The sequence below is a fragment of the Procambarus clarkii genome, chromosome 71 (assembly GCF_040958095.1).
Source record: "Procambarus clarkii isolate CNS0578487 chromosome 71, FALCON_Pclarkii_2.0, whole genome shotgun sequence".
Classification (NCBI taxonomy): Eukaryota; Metazoa; Arthropoda; class Malacostraca; order Decapoda; family Cambaridae; genus Procambarus; species Procambarus clarkii.
The window spans coordinates 16,088,121-16,108,176 of record NC_091220.1 but is presented as its reverse complement, the minus strand read 5'-3'; the positions used below and the strand labels follow the sequence as shown (position 1 = coordinate 16,108,176).

Here is a 20,056-nt window from a genome sequence, read left to right as displayed (position 1 = left end):
CATCATGCCGCTACAAGTAGCAAGAATAGCGCTCAATTAACATAAATTGCTCCAGAGTAGCAATAAGACAGTTGTAAGTTGTATTTTGACTGTAACTGCTCGAATTAGTTAGATTAGTTAATGGAGGCTTCTGTGTTGTATTAAAGGATCTTGGGTACAATTTGAGTTTCACTGGACTTAATTATGTTTTTTTTGTAGAATTTTTGTTGGACGGTCATTCACTAGAGTGTCTTCAGTTGGAAATGTGTTTACGTTAGTGATATAATTATATTTTACGCGTGTGAAGGCGTTTATGACACGAGAGTGGAGTCTTAGAGGCGCAAGCAAAGCTAAAGACGAAGACTAAAGTATTGACATTCAGTAGAAAGTGGAACGTGACGACGACATTATCAGTTCGTGACCAAACCACGGAAACTTGAAGGATTCCTCGCAGAACCTGAGCCAGGGAAGGTGGTCTCGCAGAACCTGAGCTAGGGAAGGTGGTCTCGCAGAACCTGAGCCAGGGAAGGTGGTCTCGCAGAACCTGAGCCAGGGAAGGTGGTCTCGCAGAACCTGAGCCAGGGAAGGTGGTCCTCGCAGAACCTGAGCCAGGGAAGGTGGTCTAACAGATCCTGAGCCAGGGAAGGTGGTCTAACAGAACCTGAGCCAGAGAGGGAGGTGGTCTCGCAGAACCTGAGCCAGGGAAGGTGGTCTCGCAGAACCTGAGCCAGGGAAGGTGGTCTCGCAGAACCTGAGCCAGGGAAGGTGGTCCTCGCAGAACCTGAGCCAGGGAAGGTGGTCTAACAGATCCTGAGCCAGGGAAGGTGGTCTAACAGAACCTGAGCCAGAGAGGGAGGTGGTCTCGCAGAACCTGAGCCAGGGAAGGTGGTCTCGCAGAACCTGAGCCAGGGAAGGTGGTCTCGCAGAACCTGAGCCAGGGAAGGTGGTCTCGCAGAACCTGAGCCAGGGAGGGAGATGGTTTACACTAAAAGAACATGTGTAAATGAGAGACAAACAGCGGCCGGGGTGAGCCCCGCAGATTACAAACAGGAGACAATGGCGTTCCTTTGTAGGTTATTCATAGGTGAAAGTAGTGCGTTTCCCTGTGTATTTTTGATCGACTTTGGTAAGCAGTAGTGTGGTGAGGGGCGCCCACAGCACTGTGGGTGTGGTGGAGGGCGCCCACAGCACTGTGGGTGTGGTGGAGGGCGCCCACAGCACTGTGGGTGTGGTGGAGGGCGCCCACAGCACTGTGGGGGGCGCCCACAGCACTGTGGGTGTGGTGGACGCCGCCCACAGCACTGTGGGTGTGGTGGACGCCGCCCACGGGACGGCTCACATACTTCACTCCAAGTGGGGGGGGCATCATCCAGGCTACCCAGGTGGGCACGCCTCAGCCACTGGCATTTCCCACACACTGATGTTTTGGGGCGACTGGGCAGGCAGTATAGGGGGGTATTTGGGCATGCAAGCTGCTTGCCCCACAAGCCGCTGTGGCCTTCTCAGGCTGTGTCTAGGTGTAGGGCACCTACCCACCTGCCTGACAACACACTATGCTACGCCCACCACCACCTACACAGGTGGTGTAGGTGGCCTCGCCTACTCTGTCCTCGAATGTCGTCCTCGAGACAGTCTCAATAGGAGCAAACTGTCCCAAAACTGTCCACCTGTCACTTCTGACTGACTAGGCTGTGGGAAACGCGGCTCCTAAACTCTAACTCTTTTTATCTCACTTTAACAAGCACTTGTTTATTTATTCTGTATTTATTAGCTTCAATCTTTCATATAACTATATTTATTTTGTCTAGGTCATTGTGTGGGGGTTACCAAGTAAGGGGAGACTTGTGGCTCAAGGAGCTGGTGTGTGTGGGAGGGTCGCAGCCTAGTCTCGCCTAACACCACGCCCAATTTCTGAAACATTCTACTACCTTCACATTCTCCTGGTTTATCGTAAACAAAAATATGAAAATGATTTTTTCTCTTCACTACCTCCATTTCCTTTCACCACCTGCCCTTCTCTTCACTACCTTCTCTATCATTCACAACCTTCCCTACCCTTCACCACATTCCCTACCCTTCACTATCATTCGTTATTTTGTGCAAAGGGGCAGAGGAGAGTCATTAGTTCAACCAACCCACACCCTGCGAAGTTTGGTGAGGCTATCTACGAGCGTCTAGCCTCTGTCCTCAAACATAGACAGACAGACAGGCACTCTCTTTCACAGATGAGTATATTCCCAGGCACGCTGACCACCGACCTCTGTGGCAAGGGCTGCCTGCAGGATTTTCACACAATTCTCTCATTACTCGCGAATTACGAAGCCTGTAAACGGCTTCCGAAGGATTACTGCAGTTGGACAATTTTCGTAAAAAAAAAAAAAATAATTCAGGTACAATAGATCTATAAATAGAGAGCTTTGAGTAACTTTGGCGGTTGAACGGTGCTAGGCTCCAAGATGGCTGACATTGTTTACCAAGGAGTCATGTGGTTTAGTGAATCTGCGGAATTGCTATTTCTATCTTTTGTTTGTATTTAAAACAGTTTCATGGCTAGAGAATTAGATGATCAATACACTGAATTTATAATATAATTGTCATTAGTGCGTTACATTGTTTATAGTGAATATAATATTGTGTGAATGTTTTATATCATCTATTAGCATTTTAAACTCTAGATATTATATAGTATTTTTATTTTCAAAACTTAAATATTGTTTCGACTTAATATTGATCTCTTCCAATCTACATATAATAAATTATGGTCAGAAATTATCATAATTATTCTATTCTAAATTGTCATGCATTAATAGAAAGCGGAACAACAGTCTTCCCGACTTGGGGAATTCATTTTACAATTACTTAAATAATAAACAGGACAAACTTCATGAAACCGAGTTTTATGCAATATTTTCCTTTAATTATAAATTCGTACCTTATTTAGAACATACATGCAGACTATTCTCAGTTTCGTTACATTAGCCTCATGCCGCTTTTCAATTTTCAATATGTATGTTCACTCACAAGATGAGTGGCGCTGCCCAATAAACTCGCCCCTCGGGGCAAAATTTAAATTTAAATTTGAACATGTCGTTGATGTGGGGGAGTGTGGTGATGGGTCTATGTGGTGATAGGTCTGTGTGTGGGGGATGTGGTGATGAGTCTGTGTAGTGATGGGTCTGTATCATCACCCAAAATAGCATGACTGAAGTTACTCAAATTTGTAATGATGTATTTTTGCTTTGTTCCCCAGAGCCGGGCGGTCGACCTCTGAGCCTCGCCTAAGGAGTAAGTGCTAACTGAATGACAATTTTATAATTATAACAAAATTACTTTTAATTCTGTCCAGTATAGTGAATGTCCAGCATACTAGTTTTGTCCAACATACTGCTTCTCTCCAGCATACTGACACTGTCTAGTATACTGATTCCGACCAACATACTAGCTCTGACCTACGTACAGTACTGGGTTTTGTCTAGCATACCTAGTGCGGCCAGTATACTGAATGTCCAGCATACTGACTGACCAACATACTGGCTCTGTCCAACATACCGACTGTCCAGCATACTGACTGACCAACATACCGACTGTCCAGCATACTGTGTTCAACGTTATCGGGAAAAGTGGCGGGAGAAAAAGTGTTGGGAGGAAAAGTGGCGGGAAGAAAAGTGGCGGGAGGAAAAGTGGCGGGAAGAAAAGTGGCGGGAGGAAAAGTGGCGGGAGGAAAAGTGGCGGGAGGAAAAGTGGCGGGAAGAAAAGTGGCGGGAGGAAAAGTGGCGGGAGGAAAAGTGGCGGGAGGAAAAGTGGCGGGAGGAAAAGTGGCGGGAGGAAAAGTGGCGGGAAGAAAAGTGGCGGGAGGAAAAGTGGCGGGAGGAAAAGTGGCGGGAAGAAAAGTGGCGGGAGGAAAAGTGGCGGGAAGAAAAGTGGCGGGAGGAAAAGTGGCGGGAAGAAAAGTGGCGGGAAGAAAAGTGGCGGGAGGAAAAGTGGCGGGAGGAAAAGTGGCGGGAGGAAGGTAATAGCGTCGGCGACCTTGGCGAGCCGGGGCCGCCTGCTGGTCACTCGCCCAGTTACTCACACTCTGTACCTCATTCCCTCCCTCACCTTCCTCACACACTATTCCCTCCCTCACCTTCCTCACACACTATTCCCTCCCTCACCTTCCTCACACACTATTCCCTCCCTCACCTTCCTCACACACTATTCCCTCCCTCACCTTCCTCACACACTATTCCCTCCCTCACCTTCCTCACACACTATTCCCTCCCTCACCTTCCTCACGGCAGCTTCACCTCTGGATATTAACATAATGTCAGAAGAAATACACCGAGACATACACCCAGTATTAGACCTGCGAGACCGACCGGGGGAAAAAAAAATTGTGGAGCCGGAATTGTCATCAGAGGCTGTGTCGTCACTACGATTGCTCTTGCAGCCCCCTCTCCTCCTCCACCCCTTCCTGTGCCCTCTCCCCCATCACCCTTAACGGTCCCCATCACCCTTAACGGTCCCCATCACCCTTAACGGTTCCCATCACTCCTAACAGTCCCCCATCACCCTTAACGGTCCCATCACCTCTAACGGTCTCCATCACCCACCCGTTACTCTTGCTGGTCCTACGCAATTAATTATACATTCTACAACACGCGGCTTTCCATGATATAATGGCGGTTAGAAACGTAAACAAATACTTTTGTACACTTCCATGCAAGGAGCTCAATGGACTGTTTAGTTGTTTCAAAGGTGGGGGCTTTCGGACATCTGTATATCCCACTTGTTCTGTTCCTTCCGAAAATTAAGCAAATGGCGTTGGTTTGTTGTTGTTGTTAAAGATTCGCTACCTGGAACAAAAAGTTCCAAGTAGCACGGGCTATGGTGAGCCCGTAGTGGCGTTGGTGTTCATGAGGATGTTGAATAGTGTGGGGCTTAATAATTGCCCTTGACGGGTCACGAGTTTGTTCGCATGACTGCTCCGTCGAAACAGACCTTGCCGTTCCTTCCTGTGAGGTAGTCATTAGACCATTACAAGCCCGCTTGACTCATACGTCAGGCTGCGAGCAGCCGCGTCCAACAGCCTGGTCGACCAGCCTAGCTACCAGGAGGCCTGGTTGACGACCGGGCCGCGGGGACGCTAAGCCCCGAAAACACCTCAAGGTAACCTCAAGGTTGACACCCCATGCAGGGCAAGCTCGTCTAGCATCGCAAGCTCTTTATCCAAGGTTCCTTTGATGTCACCGTGATGTTGTCTGATGATCCACAAAGTTAATTTAGAAGAGCGAGTTGCAGCGGTTTATTCTATAAATATCTCTTGTTACAGCTTTATTTACTGGCTTTCAGTTGACTTTAGTTTTATGTTATTTCATGTCCACGTAAAAACTTTCACAAAGGCAGGTTTGGCAGTAGTTGTGTGCCGGGGGCGGTGATCAGGCAGTCCGTCCTCCTAAGGTTCCCCAACGTCAAGGAAACGCTCAATGTAAAGTGGTCTCTCCTAACCTACCAGAGGACCCAAAACAGAAAACGGGACAGTACATCACTTTCGCCAGCCGCTTCCATTTTCTAGTACGACAATTTTTGGCCTTATGTAACGCATACGATCGAAATGCGACGTTCTTTGTAGGAGGACGAGTAGATCAGGTTTACCCAGCCAATTGGGGCACGCTTTACACCGGAACGTTCTCATTGGCCAAACTGAAACTGTCTACAGATCACCATGTTTGTCTTAACGAGGAAGATATCCCGTCATCAGTGCTGGAACTACCAATATATATATCACGTTTAGCACCAGACGATCTAAACTTGTTTCGTGTCGTTGACCAAAGAGTTTGGCAAGAAAGGGGAAGAGGGAAGGAAGGAGAGGGATGGGAGGTGAGCAAACAACAGGTATAGTGTCCCGGCGGTGGTTGACCCCTCACAGCCGCAATGTTTACATAACACAGCTGTAGGCGTGACGTCAGCGTTAAGGGTCAATAAGCAGTGAACTTGAGAGATGAGCCGACGTGTACAGAGCACGGCGGTGACCAAACATCGTCACACATTACCACACCAGCCAGCCTCATCCCTGCAGTTACAGCGCCGCTCCTGAGCCAGGTAAGTCCACTACGGGCTGACCATAGCCCCAGCTACTTGCCCCGCTCCTGTGCCAGGTAAGTCCACTACGGGCTGACCATAGCCCGTGCTACTTGCCCCGCTCCTGTGCCAGGTAAGTCCACTACGGGCTGACCATAGCCCGTGCTACTTGCCCCGCTCCTGTGCCAGGTAAGTCCACTACGGGCTGACCATAGCCCGTGCTACTTGCCCCGCTCCTGTGCCAGGTAAGTTACGGGCTCACCATAGCCCCAGCTACTTGGAACTTGTTCCGAGTAGCTGAATCTATAACAACAATACCAACCTCTCCCTGCGGCCTCATGCGACACATGAGTTGCTTATAATTCGTATATTCTCTCCCTCACACCTCACACAGCCTCACCAACTATACCTTGTCTGTGCTGAAGACTTCTGCCACTTTGATGATTACATCACAAGCCCGGGAACTTAATCACTTCCGGTCCGCCATTATGGCAGCCAGAGGTAAGCGAACATTCCCGGTGTGTCAACAATGCAGCTACGGCCACGCCCATGTTGCATAACATTGCACTGAATAGCTCAACCTGTCCTCAGGCCAGGCTCGTTAAAGCGGTAGCCGAACCCCTCTCCCCCCCCCCCCCTTAAGACGTCTTAATTAATTTGAACTTATTATGCATTAAAATAGTTATTTTCTTTCGTGTGAACTAATATAATTATATGTTAGGTTTCTGTGTATAGTTATTTACATATAAAGTACGCGGATGGTTCCAGTTTCGAACAGGGGTCGTCAGCGAAGCACTCTTCGGAAAATGTTCGACTGTCGTGAGTTCTGAGTTCTGAATCTAGTTTTGGCGGCTAGGGGCCAGATTCACGAAGCAGTTACGCAAGCACTTACGAACCTATACATCTTTTTTCAATCTTTGGCGGCTTTGTTTACAATTATTAAACAGTTAATGAGCTCCGAAGCACCAGGAGGCTGTTTATAACAATAACAACAGTTGATTGGCAAGTTTTCATCCATGTAAACTGTTTAATAAATGTAACCAAAGCCGTCAAAGATTGAGGAAGGATGTACACGTTCGTACGTACTTGCGTAACTGCTTCGTGAATCTGGCCCCAGATTACCAGGCATTTGGACATGTGTTGTTGAGCAACGTGTCCTCAGGCAAGGCTCGTTAAAGCAGCCACCATCTCCCAAGACGCATTCATCAATCTTTACATACTGTGCGTTAATAATAAGTTTGTTCCCAAATGTCAATTATTATTATACATTAAAGTTCTATTTATAGTTAGGCTAGTTAAGTGGCCACCCAACACCAGAGTAATGGCCTTCAAATGGCATATGTTGACCAGACATCACACTAGAAGGTGAAGGGACGACGACATTTCGGTCCGTCCTGGACCATTCTCAAGTCGATTCAAATGGCGTATCCCGCATAAGAATAATCCTAACAACCATTGTAATCTTCCTGAGCGTCTAAGTCATTTAGTAACAGTCACCTTCAGTGTACAACAACGTGTGGAAGTTGCCTGCAAACTTGACCCCCGCCGCCCTGTTGCCACGATGGGGCGCCACCTCCTCCACTTTCACTTACAAGACTTCAAATCAAGTCCGACACGCTTGGCGGGAAACCACAATACCTCATCACTATAGTAAGCTTCAAGCCGACCGTGTCAGCCCGGCGGAGAGGTGGGGCGGACCCACCCTGGACCCACGGCCCCACCTCACTGGGGAACTTGGGGCCAGATTCACCAAGCACTTACACAAGCATTTATGAACGTGTACATCTTTCCTCAATCTCTGACGGCTTTGGTTACATTTATTAAACAGTTTACAAGCATGAAAGCTTGCCATTCAACTGTTGTTATTGTTATAAACAGCCTCCTGGTGCTTCGGAGCTCATTAACTGTTTAATAATTGTAAACAAAGCCGCCAAAGACTGAGACAAGATGTACAGGTTCGTAAGTGCTTGAGTAACTGCTTCGTGAATCTGGCCCCAGCCTGCTAACTGGCCAACAGTGCACACTTCAAGGCGCCGGTGGGAGGCTAAGGAACAATCAGGCCAGGTGTCCCACCATTTGCGTGTGTAAGTAACCGGTCCTGTGTAGAATAATGTGTGTGTACATAACTCCACTTATGATTACTACATGTAAAGCACCCAGCCTGTAGTGGTCAAGTGTAGTCAACCCGTAGGTCTTGAGGTTATCTTGAGATGATTTCGGGGCTTAGTGTCCCCGCGGCCCGGTCCTCGACCAGGCCTCCTTTTTGTTGCACTCCCCCCCCCCCAGGAAGAAGCAGCCCGTAGCAGCTGTCTAACTACCAGGTACCTATTTACTGGTAGGTGAACAGAAGCATCAGGGTCAGAGAAACTTTGTCCATTTGTTTCCCCGCCTCCACCAGGGATCGAACCCGGAACCTCAGGACTACAAATCCCGAGTGCTGCCCACTCAACCGTCAGGCCCCTCGAGTAGGTCAGTAATTCAACTTCTACGGGAAGAGAGAACCTCGATATAAGCCTAATATATATATATATATATATATATATATATATATATATATATATATATATATATATATATATATATATATAACTGAAAACTCACACCCCAGAAGTGACTCGAACCCATACTCCCACAACTGGTATGTACAGGGACGCCTTAATCCGCTTGACCATCACGACCGGACATAAGGAAGTGATAGCCGAGGCTATATGAACCACTTCCCCGCCGGCACTCGGATGGTAATCTTGGGCATAGCATTTTATCAAATCACCTCATTCTTTGGGGCACACGTGAGGAACACAAATGCAAACAAGCCTGAATGGTCCCCAGGACTATATACAACTGAAAACTCACACCCCAGAAGTGACTCGAACCCATACTCCCACAACTGGTATGTACAGGGACGCCTTAATCCGCTTGACCATCACGACCGGACATAAGGAAGTGATAGCCGAGGCTATATGAACCACTTCCCCGCCGGCACTCGGATGGTAATCTTGGGCATAGCATTTTATCAAATCACCTCATTCTTTGGGGCACACGTGAGGAACACAAATGCAAACAAGCCTGAATGGTCCCCAGGACTATATACAACTGAAAACTCACACCCCAGAAGTGACTCGAACCCATACTCCCACAACTGGTATGTACAGGGACGCCTTAATCCGCTTGACCATCACGACCGGACATAAGGAAGTGATAGCCGAGGCTATATGAACCACTTCCCCGTTTGTGTTCCTCACGTGTGCCCCAAAGAATGAGGTGATTTGATAAAATGCTATGCCCAAGATTACCATCCGAGTGCCGGCGGGGAAGTGGTTCATATAGCCTCGGCTATCACTTCCTTATGTCCGGTCGTGATGGTCAAGCGGATTAAGGCGTCCCTGTACATACCAGTTGTGGGAGTATGGGTTCGAGTCACTTCTGGGGTGTGAGTTTTCAGTTGTATATAGTCCTGGGGACCATTCAGGCTTGTTTGCATTTGTGTTCCTCACGTGTGCCCCAAAGAATGAGGTGATTTGATAAAATGCTATGCCCAAGATTACCATCCGAGTGCCGGCGGGGAAGTGGTTCATATAGCCTCGGCTATCACTTCCTTATGTCCGGTCGTGATGGTCAAGCGGATTAAGGCGTCCCTGTACATACCAGTTGTGGGAGTATGGGTTCGAGTCACTTCTGGGGTGTGAGTTTTCAGTTGTATATAGTCCTGGGGACCATTCAGGCTTGTTTGCATATATATATATATATATATATATATATATATATATATATATATATATATATATATATATATATATATATATATATATGACAATGTCAGACCACGGAGGAAAAATGAAACAGGAATTTCCTTAAGTACTTTCGTATATTAATACATCTTCAGAAGGTCCTTCTGAAGATGTATTTAATATACGAAAGTACTTAAGGAAATTCCTGTTTCATTTTTCCTCCGTGGTCTGACATTGTCATATATATATATATATATATATATATATGTCGTACCTAATAGCTAGAACTCACTTCTTGGCCTACTATGCAAGGCCCGATTTGCCTAATAAGCCAAGTTTCCATGAATTAATGTTTTTTCGACTACCTAACCTAACTTTTTCCGCTTCCTAACCTAACCTAACCTATAAAGATAGGTTAGGTTAGGTTAGGTAGGGTTGGTTAGGTTCGGTCATATATCTACGTTAATTTTAACTCTAATAAAAAAAAATTGACCTCATACATAATGAAATGGTTAGCTTTATCATTTCATAAGAAAAAAATTAGAGAAAATATATTAATTCAGGAAAACTTGGCTTATTAGGCAAATCGGGCCTTGCATAGTAGGCTGAGAATTGCGTTCTGGCTACTAGGTACGACATATATATATATATATATATATATATATATATATATATATATATATATATATATATATATAAATATATATATATATATATATATAATATAAAATAATAGGGGTGGTAGGAGAAGAAAAGATTAAAGTATTCAATGAGAATCCTGAAGATCTTCTCTGAGTACTCTTTATTTTCTCCTTCGAGGTTGTGGGTCCCTACATTTGCACCAGAGGTGGTATATATATATACCCTGGCTGCCTGTCCCCCGACACAATGCATTAATATAAGTACTTTACCCTCGGGGGTTGCCCTGGGGTCCAGCTGTGAGCGAGAGAGGCAGGGCTGGGGTCTGACCCCGTCACCACACTGACGCTGATGATGACTTTTTGTCTACATGTAAACGGTGAGGGGGGGGGGGGGGAGGAGCCGGGGTCAACGTGACCTTTAACCCAGACAGGTGACCCGCCCTCCACGCTCTGGCTGTGTGGGGTCAGTGAGTCATCTTGGGGGATATGAACAGGTTTGGCTAGGTTGGGGACGAGGAGGGGGGGGGGGGGAGGACCTCGCTCTCCCATACTCTCTCTTGTCTGTGTCTTCCCACCTTTCTTTGTCTCTGTCTATTAGTCTCTCTCTGTCTGTCTGTCTCTCTCTCTCTGTCTGTGTCTCTGTCTCTGTCTCTCTCTCTCTCTCTCTCTCTCTCTCTCTCTCTCTCTCTCTCTCTCTCTCTCTCTCTCTCTCGTGGCTGAGTGGGCTAGGGTAGCAAGTGTCTGAGAATCACCAGAATGCAGGTTCAAGTCACCCCATTGCCTCAAAAATCCATTGAAAGCACAAGTAACCAAGTACCAGTGTATTAAAATAACTTACCGCTCATCCACCCGGCAGCTGTCTGGTAAGATCACTGTCCCAGGCACTCTGGCTCCCAGCCGGATGGTATCCCTTGCAGGAGGCTTAATAAGTCACATTCTTCACTATATAGTCCCTTGCGTCACCCCCCCTGCGTGTGACGTCACTGTTGCGTCACCCCCCTGCTTGTGACGTCACTGTTGCGTCACCTCCCGCAACGGTGAAGTGAGGTGTCCGCCTACTGTGTCCTCTTGTGTCTAAAGCAGTGTCCCCCAGGGTGTAGTGGTGACGCCACACGGCCTGCAGTACCCCGGGGGTGTAGTGGTGACGCCACACGGCCTGCAGTACCCCGGGGTGTAGTGGTGACGTCACACGGCCTGCAGTACCCCGGGGTGTAGTGGTGACGTCACACGGCCTGCAGTACCCCGGGGTGTAGTGGTGACGTCACACGGCCTGCAGTACCCCGGGGGTGTAGTGGTGACGTCACACGGCCTGTAGTACCCCGGGGGTGTAGTGGTGACGTCACACGGCCTGCAGTACCCCGGGGTGTAGTGGTGACGTCACACGGCCTGCAGTACCCCGGGGTGTAGTGGTGACGTCACACGGCCTGCAGTACCCCGGGGTGTAGTGGTGACGTCACACGGCCTGCAGTACCCCGGGGGTGTAGTGGTGACGTCACACGGCCTGTAGTACCCCGGGGGTGTAGTGGTGACGTCACACGGCCTGCAGTACCCCGGGGTGTAGTGGTGACGTCACACGGCCTGCAGTACCCCGGGGTGTAGTGGTGACGTCACACGGCCTGCAGTACCCCGGGGTGTAGTGGTGACGTCACACGGCCTGCAGTACCCCGGGGTGTAGTGGTGACGTCACACGGCCTGCAGTACCCCGGGGTGTAGTGGTGACGTCACACGGCCTGCAGTGTCCCGGATGTGCTGACTCAAGTCCCGCCATTTCTCCAGCTTACTTAACCTCGTAGCTTATCATAGTTGCTTTTAATAGGCTTGCTACTGTGTTTGTTTGGGGAGATTTACGGCTACTTGGAGGTTTCCGGCGGCGGCGAGGCCGCTTCCACACAGCCACCGCCAAACATGACCAGAAACACAGTGTGAGACACAGTAACGTGATGTAGATGTGAGAAATTCTTTGGAGCAGGGTTCGACGCGTGTTTAAGGGGACCAACGACGCTAGTTCGATGACACAGTCCTGCCCCAAAGATTTCCTCATGACCTAAGACATGTATTGAAAACATATTATTCACTCAAGAGTCGTTGTGGGTGTAATTTGTAGGTAAGAGTGAGTGGTACGCTGGCAGTGTGTAGTCTGAGAACGCCGCCGACGCCGACAGATCCAGGACGCCTTTATTTTGTTTGGGACGGCGAGTGTGGCGACCTGTTGAACCATCACTACCGCTGAGTGGGAGAGTTGGCGATCCCCGTGTCTCCTCATGGTTGATGGGGTTCTGGGAGTTCTTCTACTCCCCAACTCAGCTCAGCTCAACTCTACTCCCTCAACTCGTTCTTCTATTCCATCATGGTCAACACCTCTCCCTCACAGCTGGAAGGAAATCCACTACCACTTACAGGATGAGATAGAGTCCATTACTACCCATTGGATGGGTATGGGGTCCACTACTGGCCACAGGATGGGTATGGGGTCCACTACTGGCCACAGCATGGGTATGGGGTCCACTACTGGCCACAGGATGGGTATGGGGTCCACTACTGGCCACGGGATGGGTATGGGGTCCACTACTGGCCACGGGATGGGTATGGGGCTCAACTACTGGCCACAGGATGGGTATGGGGGTCCACTACTGGCCACAGGATGGGTATGGGGTCCACTACTGGCCACAGCATGGGTATGGGGCTCAACTACTGGCCACAGGATGGGTATGGGGGTCCACTACTGGCCACAGGATGGGTATGGGGTCCACTACTGGCCACAGTATGGGTATGGGGCTCAACTACTGGCCACAGGATGGGTATGGGGGTCCACTACTGGCCACAGGATGGGTATGGGATCCACTACTGGCCACAGGATGGGTATGGGGCTCAACTACTGGCCACAGGATGAGTATGGGGTCCACTACTGGCCACAGGATGGGTATGGGGCTCAACTACTGGCCACAGGATGAGTATGGGGTCCACTACTGGCCACAGGATGGGTATGGGGGTCCACTACTGGCCACAGGATGGGTATGGGGGTCCACTACTGGCCACAGCATGGGTATGGGGGTCCACTACTGGCCACAGGATGGGTATGGGGGTCCACTACTGGCCACAGGATGGGTATGGGGTCCACTACTGGCCACAGGATGGGTATGGGGGTCCACTACTGGTCACAGCATGGGTATGGGGGTCCACTACTGGCCACAGCATGGGTATGGGGGTCCACTACTGGCCACAGGATGGGTATGGGGTCCACTACTGGCCACAGGATGGGTATGGGGTCCACTACTGGCCACAGGATGGGTATGGGGCTCAACTACTGGCCACAGGATGGGTATGGGGGTCCACTACTGGCCACAGGATGGGTATGGGGTCCACTACTGGCCACAGGATGGGTATGGGGGTCCACTACTGGCCACAGGATGGGTATGGGGGTCCACTACTGGCCACAGGATGGGTATGGGGGTCCACTACTGGCCACAGGATGGGTATGGGGGTCCACTACTGGCCACAGGATGGGTATGGGGGTCCACTACTGGCCACAGGATGGGTATGGGGGTCCACTACTGGCCACAGGATGAGTATAATAGGCAATAGTGCCCCCCACCCCCCACAGGATAGGAATAGGCCGTATAATAAATGAACGAAATACAAAAGTCCAACCAGTTGTCAGCAAGTCCCATTGGAGTTAGTAAACTGTTGTGGGGTCGTAGCCTGGGTAAATATCAGTAGTTGGCCTAAGGGGACTTTGATAAATATAACAGGCTTCCTGTCCCCGTCAATAGTAAGTGATTAAGATGTGGGCGTGAATGATTGTATTGGCGGAACGAAGCCGCCTCCGTGTCTTTGCTGCGGGCGGCCGGCCTTGCAAGTTATGGGCGAGTGTTCTCAAGGATCACTAATCTTCTCTTCAGCGAATCCCGCCATTTTTCCTTCACAGCAATAGTTGTAAACTTTGACTCACTGAGAGAGCCTTCATGGTGGTAACAAAGGCGCTCCGTCATGACCAGCACTATGTGACGTGCTCCAGCCAGTCCCGTCACGTGACGTACCATCAAGTTATATTTATGTATTGGTTATCCAGTTACGGCCGGGGTGTGACGGCGGGGTGTGACGGCAGGGTGTAGGGTGGGATGTAACGGCAGGGTATAGGATGGGGGGGTGTGACGGCAGGGTATAGGATGGGGTGTGACGGGGGGGGGGTGTTGTGTGACGCCTTGTTGAAGTGCCTGCGGGATATCATCGCGAGTGCCACCCTCGAGTGCTTGTACTAACATGCACTATCCACGGACAGGAAATTCATTTAGCAGCCAAGGTCAAGACTCTTTCTGTAAGGTTATCCATCCAGCTACTGACCACACCCACTGCTGATTAACCAGGCTGAGCGACGCCTGTGCATGCGCATAACCAGTAATCTATGCACATTTGCCTGTGCTCCACATCCCATTTGCTGTCCCTTTTCACCCATTTTAATAGTAATGACACCCATTCCTTCTCGTCCGTCCAAAGACCATAATGTCAATCTCGCTTCATAAACCACTGCACTGCGCCAGCCGAGAAAACTCGGTCGGTGGGAAACTGCGCCAACCCAGAAAACACCTTTTGAATATTTCGTGCGCTTGATTCCTTGGCTTGCGGTTCTGATTCTTCTTATCGTTATCTTAATCCTACTGGCTGCTGCCATTCGTCTGCCACTGACTCCAAGACATGCTGATTGATGATTGATGAAGATTACGTCACCCAAGAGGTGGCACGGGCATGAATAGACCATAAGTGGTGGATTGTTTGGAGTGAATGTGATCTTTGAGGATATACTGCGTGCTGAGCTCGCATTTAAATCGTCAGTCCTTAGTATGTGGCTGCTATCGTAGGGGAAGATACTGCTTAACAGTATTTATGAGGGTCTCCAGCTGCTGGACACTTTTTTTTGACCAGAAGAGTGGCAGTGTTGATGGCTTCAGGGTGGTTACTGCAAGACAGAGTGACTCTTAAAGTTCTTCTAAGGTCGTTGGTTGTTTCGCATTCCAGGAGTTAGTGAAGTAGTGGCTTTTCTGTGATTGTTTGGCAGAAGATGATTACACGCTGAAGTTGATTAGAGGCGTGATTTCTAGGAGGCCTGGTCGACGACCGGGCCGCTGGGACGCTAAGCCCCGGAAGCACCTCAAGGTAACGCTTGTAACCATTCTCATTAAATACGTCTGTCTTCTCGTCTCCACTTACCAATCAAACCCTTTATTAAGTGTGTTCATCCATCATTTTTTCTGTGCTCATCAGTTAGGAGCTATAGATCTTCAACCTGATGACGGGTTTGACTCTAAAGTTATCCCTCCTATATCATTACATTTTCTATGATGCAAATTTCTTTTATCTATATGTTTAAGAGAAAATGCCTGCTTGTCTCTTTGGTCGTCTGTCCAAGGTTGGAAGGCGATGCTTGGGGCTAGCCTCACACAACTCTGCAGGAGGAATGGTGTGAGGTACAGGACGAACATTGGCTAGTCGGGCTCGCCAAAATTCGAGAGGAAACACCGTGCCTGGGATCACATTGTGGCGTGGTGACCCAGCCTGGCGCCAGACCTGAGGCATGGTGACTCAGCCTGGCACCAGACCTGAGGCGTGGTGACCCAGCCTGGCACCAGAGCATCATGACCACCAAGGGTCGCCAGAGAGCCAGAGCAGCAGGCAAGGCAGCCATAAGATGACACAGACGGAGAGAGGAGTGCACATAGACGTGTGTGGGTCTTACTCTAAGGTGACGGCTTCTGCCTTCACAGTCATCTCTAATAGACCAGGACCTGCATCAAGGTGTAGGGTACAGGCAGGTGTAGGGTACAGGCAGGTGTAGGGTACAGACAGGTGTAGGGTACAGGCAGGTGTAGGGTACAGGCAGGTGTAGGGTACAGGCAGGTGTAGGGTACAGGCAGGTGTAGGGTACAGACAAGGTAGGTGTGGGTGCTGGGGTAGAGGCACCACAGGCAGGTGTAGGGCACAGACAGGTGTAGGGTACAGGCAGGTGTAGGGTACAGACAGGTATAAGGTACAGACAGGTGTAGGGTACAGGCAGGTGTAGGGTACAGGCAGGTGTAGGGTACAGACAGGTGTAAGGTACAGACAGGGTAGGTGTGGGTGCTGGGGTAGAGGCACCACAGGCAGGTGTAGGGTACAGACAGGTGTAGGGTACAGACAGGGTAGGTGTGGGTGCTGGGGTAGGGGCACCAGAGGCAGGGTTGAGGTACCCGCGGGTGCTGGCCGCCAGTCACCCCTCAGCTGCAGGACGGGACGGGTGTACTGCATGTTCTTCCCGCCATACATGTGACTACACACCTGTACAACCAGTACTAAGATGTATTATCCGGTTTAGAGTACTTTGTGCGTCTCGCTGGTGAGTACACAATATATTACAATTATATTTGTTATTAATATAGTCTATTTGTCACTTCTTCAATGGAAATAATTACTTTTTATTTGATGAATGGTTGGGTAGACATTGATGACAACGTGACTGGTGTCATCATTCATCACTCGTGGTGTCATCATTCATCACCACCCCCAATATTATCACCACCACCATTTCCACCATTATCACCACCACCTCCCCCACCATCACCACCACTACCTTCACTATCACCACCTCCCCCACCATCACCACCTCCTCCACCATCACCACCACCTCCCCCACCATCACCACCACTACCTTCACTATCACCACCTCCCCCACCACCACCACCTCCTCCACCACCTCCACCATCACCATCACCATCACTACACATCTCTAAACTACAATTCCTGAGTTCTGTTCGCTGTCTGATTTTGTGTTGCCACAATGGCTGCTGACACATGTGGCTGACAGTCTGCTGACACACGTGGCTGACAGTCTGCTGACACATATGGCTGACAGTCTGCTGACACACGTGGCTGACAGTCTGCTGACACACGTGGCTGACAGTCTGCTGACACATGTGGCTGACAGTCTGCTGACACATGTGGCTGACAGTCTGCTGACACATGTGGCTGACAGTCTGCTGACACATGTGGCTGACAGTCTGCTGACACATGTGGCTGACAGTCTGCTGACACATGTGGCTGACAGTCTGCTGGCACATGTGGCTGACAGTCTGCTGACACATGTGGCTGACAGTCTGCTGGCACATGTGGCTGACAGTCTGCTGACACATGTGGCTGACAGTCTGCTGACACATGTGGCTGACAGTCTGCTGACACACGTGGCTGACAGTCTGCTGACACATGTGGCTGACAGTCTGCTGACACACGTGGCTGACAGTCTGCTGACACATGTGGCTGACAGTCTGCTGACACATGTGGCTGACAGTCTGCTGACACATGTGGCTGACAGTCTGCTGACACACGTGGCTGACAGTCTGCTGACACATATGGCTGACACGTGGCAGACAGTCTGCTGACACATGTGGCTGACAGTCTGCTGACACACGTGGCTGACAGTCTGCTGACACATGTGGCTGACAGTCTGCTGACACACGTGGCTGACAGTCTGCTGACACATGTGGCTGACACACGTGGCTGACAGTCTGCTGACACACGTGGCTGACAGTCTGCTGACACACGTGGCTGACAGTCTGCTGACACACGTGGCTGACAGTCTGCTGACACATGTGGCTGACAGTCTGCTGACACACGTGGCTGACAGTCTGCTGACACACGTGGCTGACAGTCTGCTGACACACGTGGCTGACAGTCTGCTGACACACGTGGCTGACAGTCTGCTGACACATGTGGCTGACAGTCTGCTGACACACGTGGCTGACAGTCTGCTGACACATATGGCTGACAGTCTGCTGTGTGAACGCAGCCTGTCTTCCTCAGGAATGTCCCTCGTCACTTTACAAACGTTTGCCCAACCAGGTCTGTCATTGTTACAAATCTGGTATGTATATTTTATGTATTTAAATACAAGAAGGTACGTTGGGTTTGTGGGAGTACATAACATTGTTTTTAGTCTTGCAAAGCCACTGTTCAGAGTAGTTAACAGATGGAATGTATTAGGCAGTGATGTGGTGGCGGCAGCTAGGCTCCATACACAGTTTCAGATGTAGATATGATAGAGCCTAATAGGCTCGGGAACCTGTACACCAGTTGATTGACAGTTGAGAGGCGGGACCAAAGAGCCAAAGCTCAACCCCCCAACAAGCACAACTAGGGGAGTACCAACACGTGGATACAATTACCGCAATAGTTCAAAAAACACTTACCGCAGAATTCGCCATTGGTAACTCCCGCGGTGCGGTGAATAGGCTTCCCTATTTGGGATGTGTTTACCTCTATGCTACCTTATTTTTCCAAGTATTTTACTATTTGTAATATTATATATGAGCATTTATATGTTCAAACTTTATGTACCGGGTACTTATCGCATGGTACAGAGAGGTGAGTTTCCACTATCACAAGCTGCTATAAACAGTATACATTAACAGTGGTAAAGCTGTGTGTTTAATGCGTGTTTAAAATGTGTGCTCCAAATATTTTTCATACAAAAATTCCACATATATTGACAAATACAAGTTATAGCAAATTTGTATTTCTTATATATGAAATTATATTTATTTCACATCTTCAATGATATATATTTACATATACGAATATATATATATATATATATATATATATATATATATATATATATATATATATATATATATATATATATATATATATATATATTTTATTAAATATGACCAAAAAAGTAAGATTAATAATTCTAACACGAATTTTCTCAATCTTTCGTACATTATGCTTCACTGTTGGAGGTAAATCAAAAATCACTTCTCCAAAATTCATTTTTATTTCTAGTCTGACGCGACACGGGCGCGTTTCGTAAAACTTATTACATTTTCAAAGACTTCACAAATACACAACTGATTAGAACTTGCGTTTCCCTGATTTTATATCTACATTTGAGTGAGGTGGGAAGGGTGATGTGGCATTACATTTGAGTGAGGTGGGAAGGATGATGTGGCATTAGAGGATATTAATAGGGTATTAAAAGTATCAACACAAGACAGAACACGAAACAATGGATATTGAATAGAAGTGTTTGTAGAAAGCCTATTGGTCCATATTTCTTGATGTTTCTATATTGGAGCGGAGTCTTGAGGTGGGTAGAATATAGTTGTGCAATAATTGGCTGTTGATTGCTGGTGTTGACTTCTTGATGTGTAGTGCCTCGCAAACGTCAAGCCGCCTGCTATCGCTGTATCTATCGATGATTTCTGTGTTGTTTACTAGGATTTCTCTGGCGATGGTTTGGTTATGGGAAGAGATTATATGTTCCTTAATGGAGCCCTGTTGTTTATGCATCGTTAAACGCCTAGAAAGAGATGTTGTTGTCTTGCCTATATACTGGGTTTTTTGGAGCTTACAGTCCCCAAGTGGGCATTTGAAGGCATAGACGACGTTAGTCTCTTTTAAAGCGTTCTGTTTCGTGTCTGGAGAGTTTCTCATGAGTAGGCTGGCCAATAGGCTTTCTACAAACACTTCTATTCAATATCCATTGTTTCGTGTTCTGTCTTGTGTTGATACTTTTAATACCCTATTAATATCCTCTAATGCCACATCATCCTTCCCACCTCACTCAAATGTAATGCCACATCACCCTTCCCACCTCACTCAAATGTAGATATAAAATCA

At 48.5% G+C, this 20,056-nt stretch overlaps 2 protein-coding genes across 8 annotated transcripts in view; one reads left to right on the top strand and one right to left on the bottom strand.

Annotated features, from left to right (window-relative positions):
* Window positions 1–20,056, top strand: part of LOC123745594 (uncharacterized) — a 78,280-nt gene that overhangs the window by 17,879 nt on the left and 40,345 nt on the right. For 4 of the 7 annotated variants that reach the window (XM_069312091.1, XM_069312085.1, XM_069312086.1 and 1 more), the window contains one exon: window positions 3,230–3,264. The exons of 1 other annotated variant lie outside the window; for it this stretch is intronic. The gene's annotated coding sequence lies outside the window, so the exon portion shown is untranslated. Of the gene's footprint in view, window positions 1–3,229; window positions 3,265–7,994; window positions 8,124–16,538; window positions 16,776–20,056 lie in introns of those variants that run through there. 2 more of the 7 variants (XM_069312089.1, XM_069312087.1) reach the window with 2 other exon arrangements.
* LOC138356267 (dynein heavy chain-like) lies at window positions 631–18,192 on the bottom strand. Its single transcript, XM_069312236.1, has 2 exons — window positions 17,213–18,192; window positions 631–937 (listed from the first exon to the last, which is right to left on the bottom strand). The coding sequence occupies exons 1-2, from the start codon at window positions 18,190–18,192 to the stop codon at window positions 631–633; spliced, it is 1,287 nt and encodes a 428-aa protein (XP_069168337.1).

Excerpts from the sequence above, each read along its gene's own strand:
- LOC138356267 (XM_069312236.1), bottom strand. The coding sequence starts at position 18,192 with ATGTGTCAGCAGACTGTCAGCCACGTGTGTCAGCAGACTGTCAGCCAC. Across the intron at positions 938-17,212 it reads ATGTGTCAGCAGCCATTGTG|GTTCTGCGAGACCACCTTCC; the intron begins GCAACACAAAAT and ends TCCCTGGCTCAG.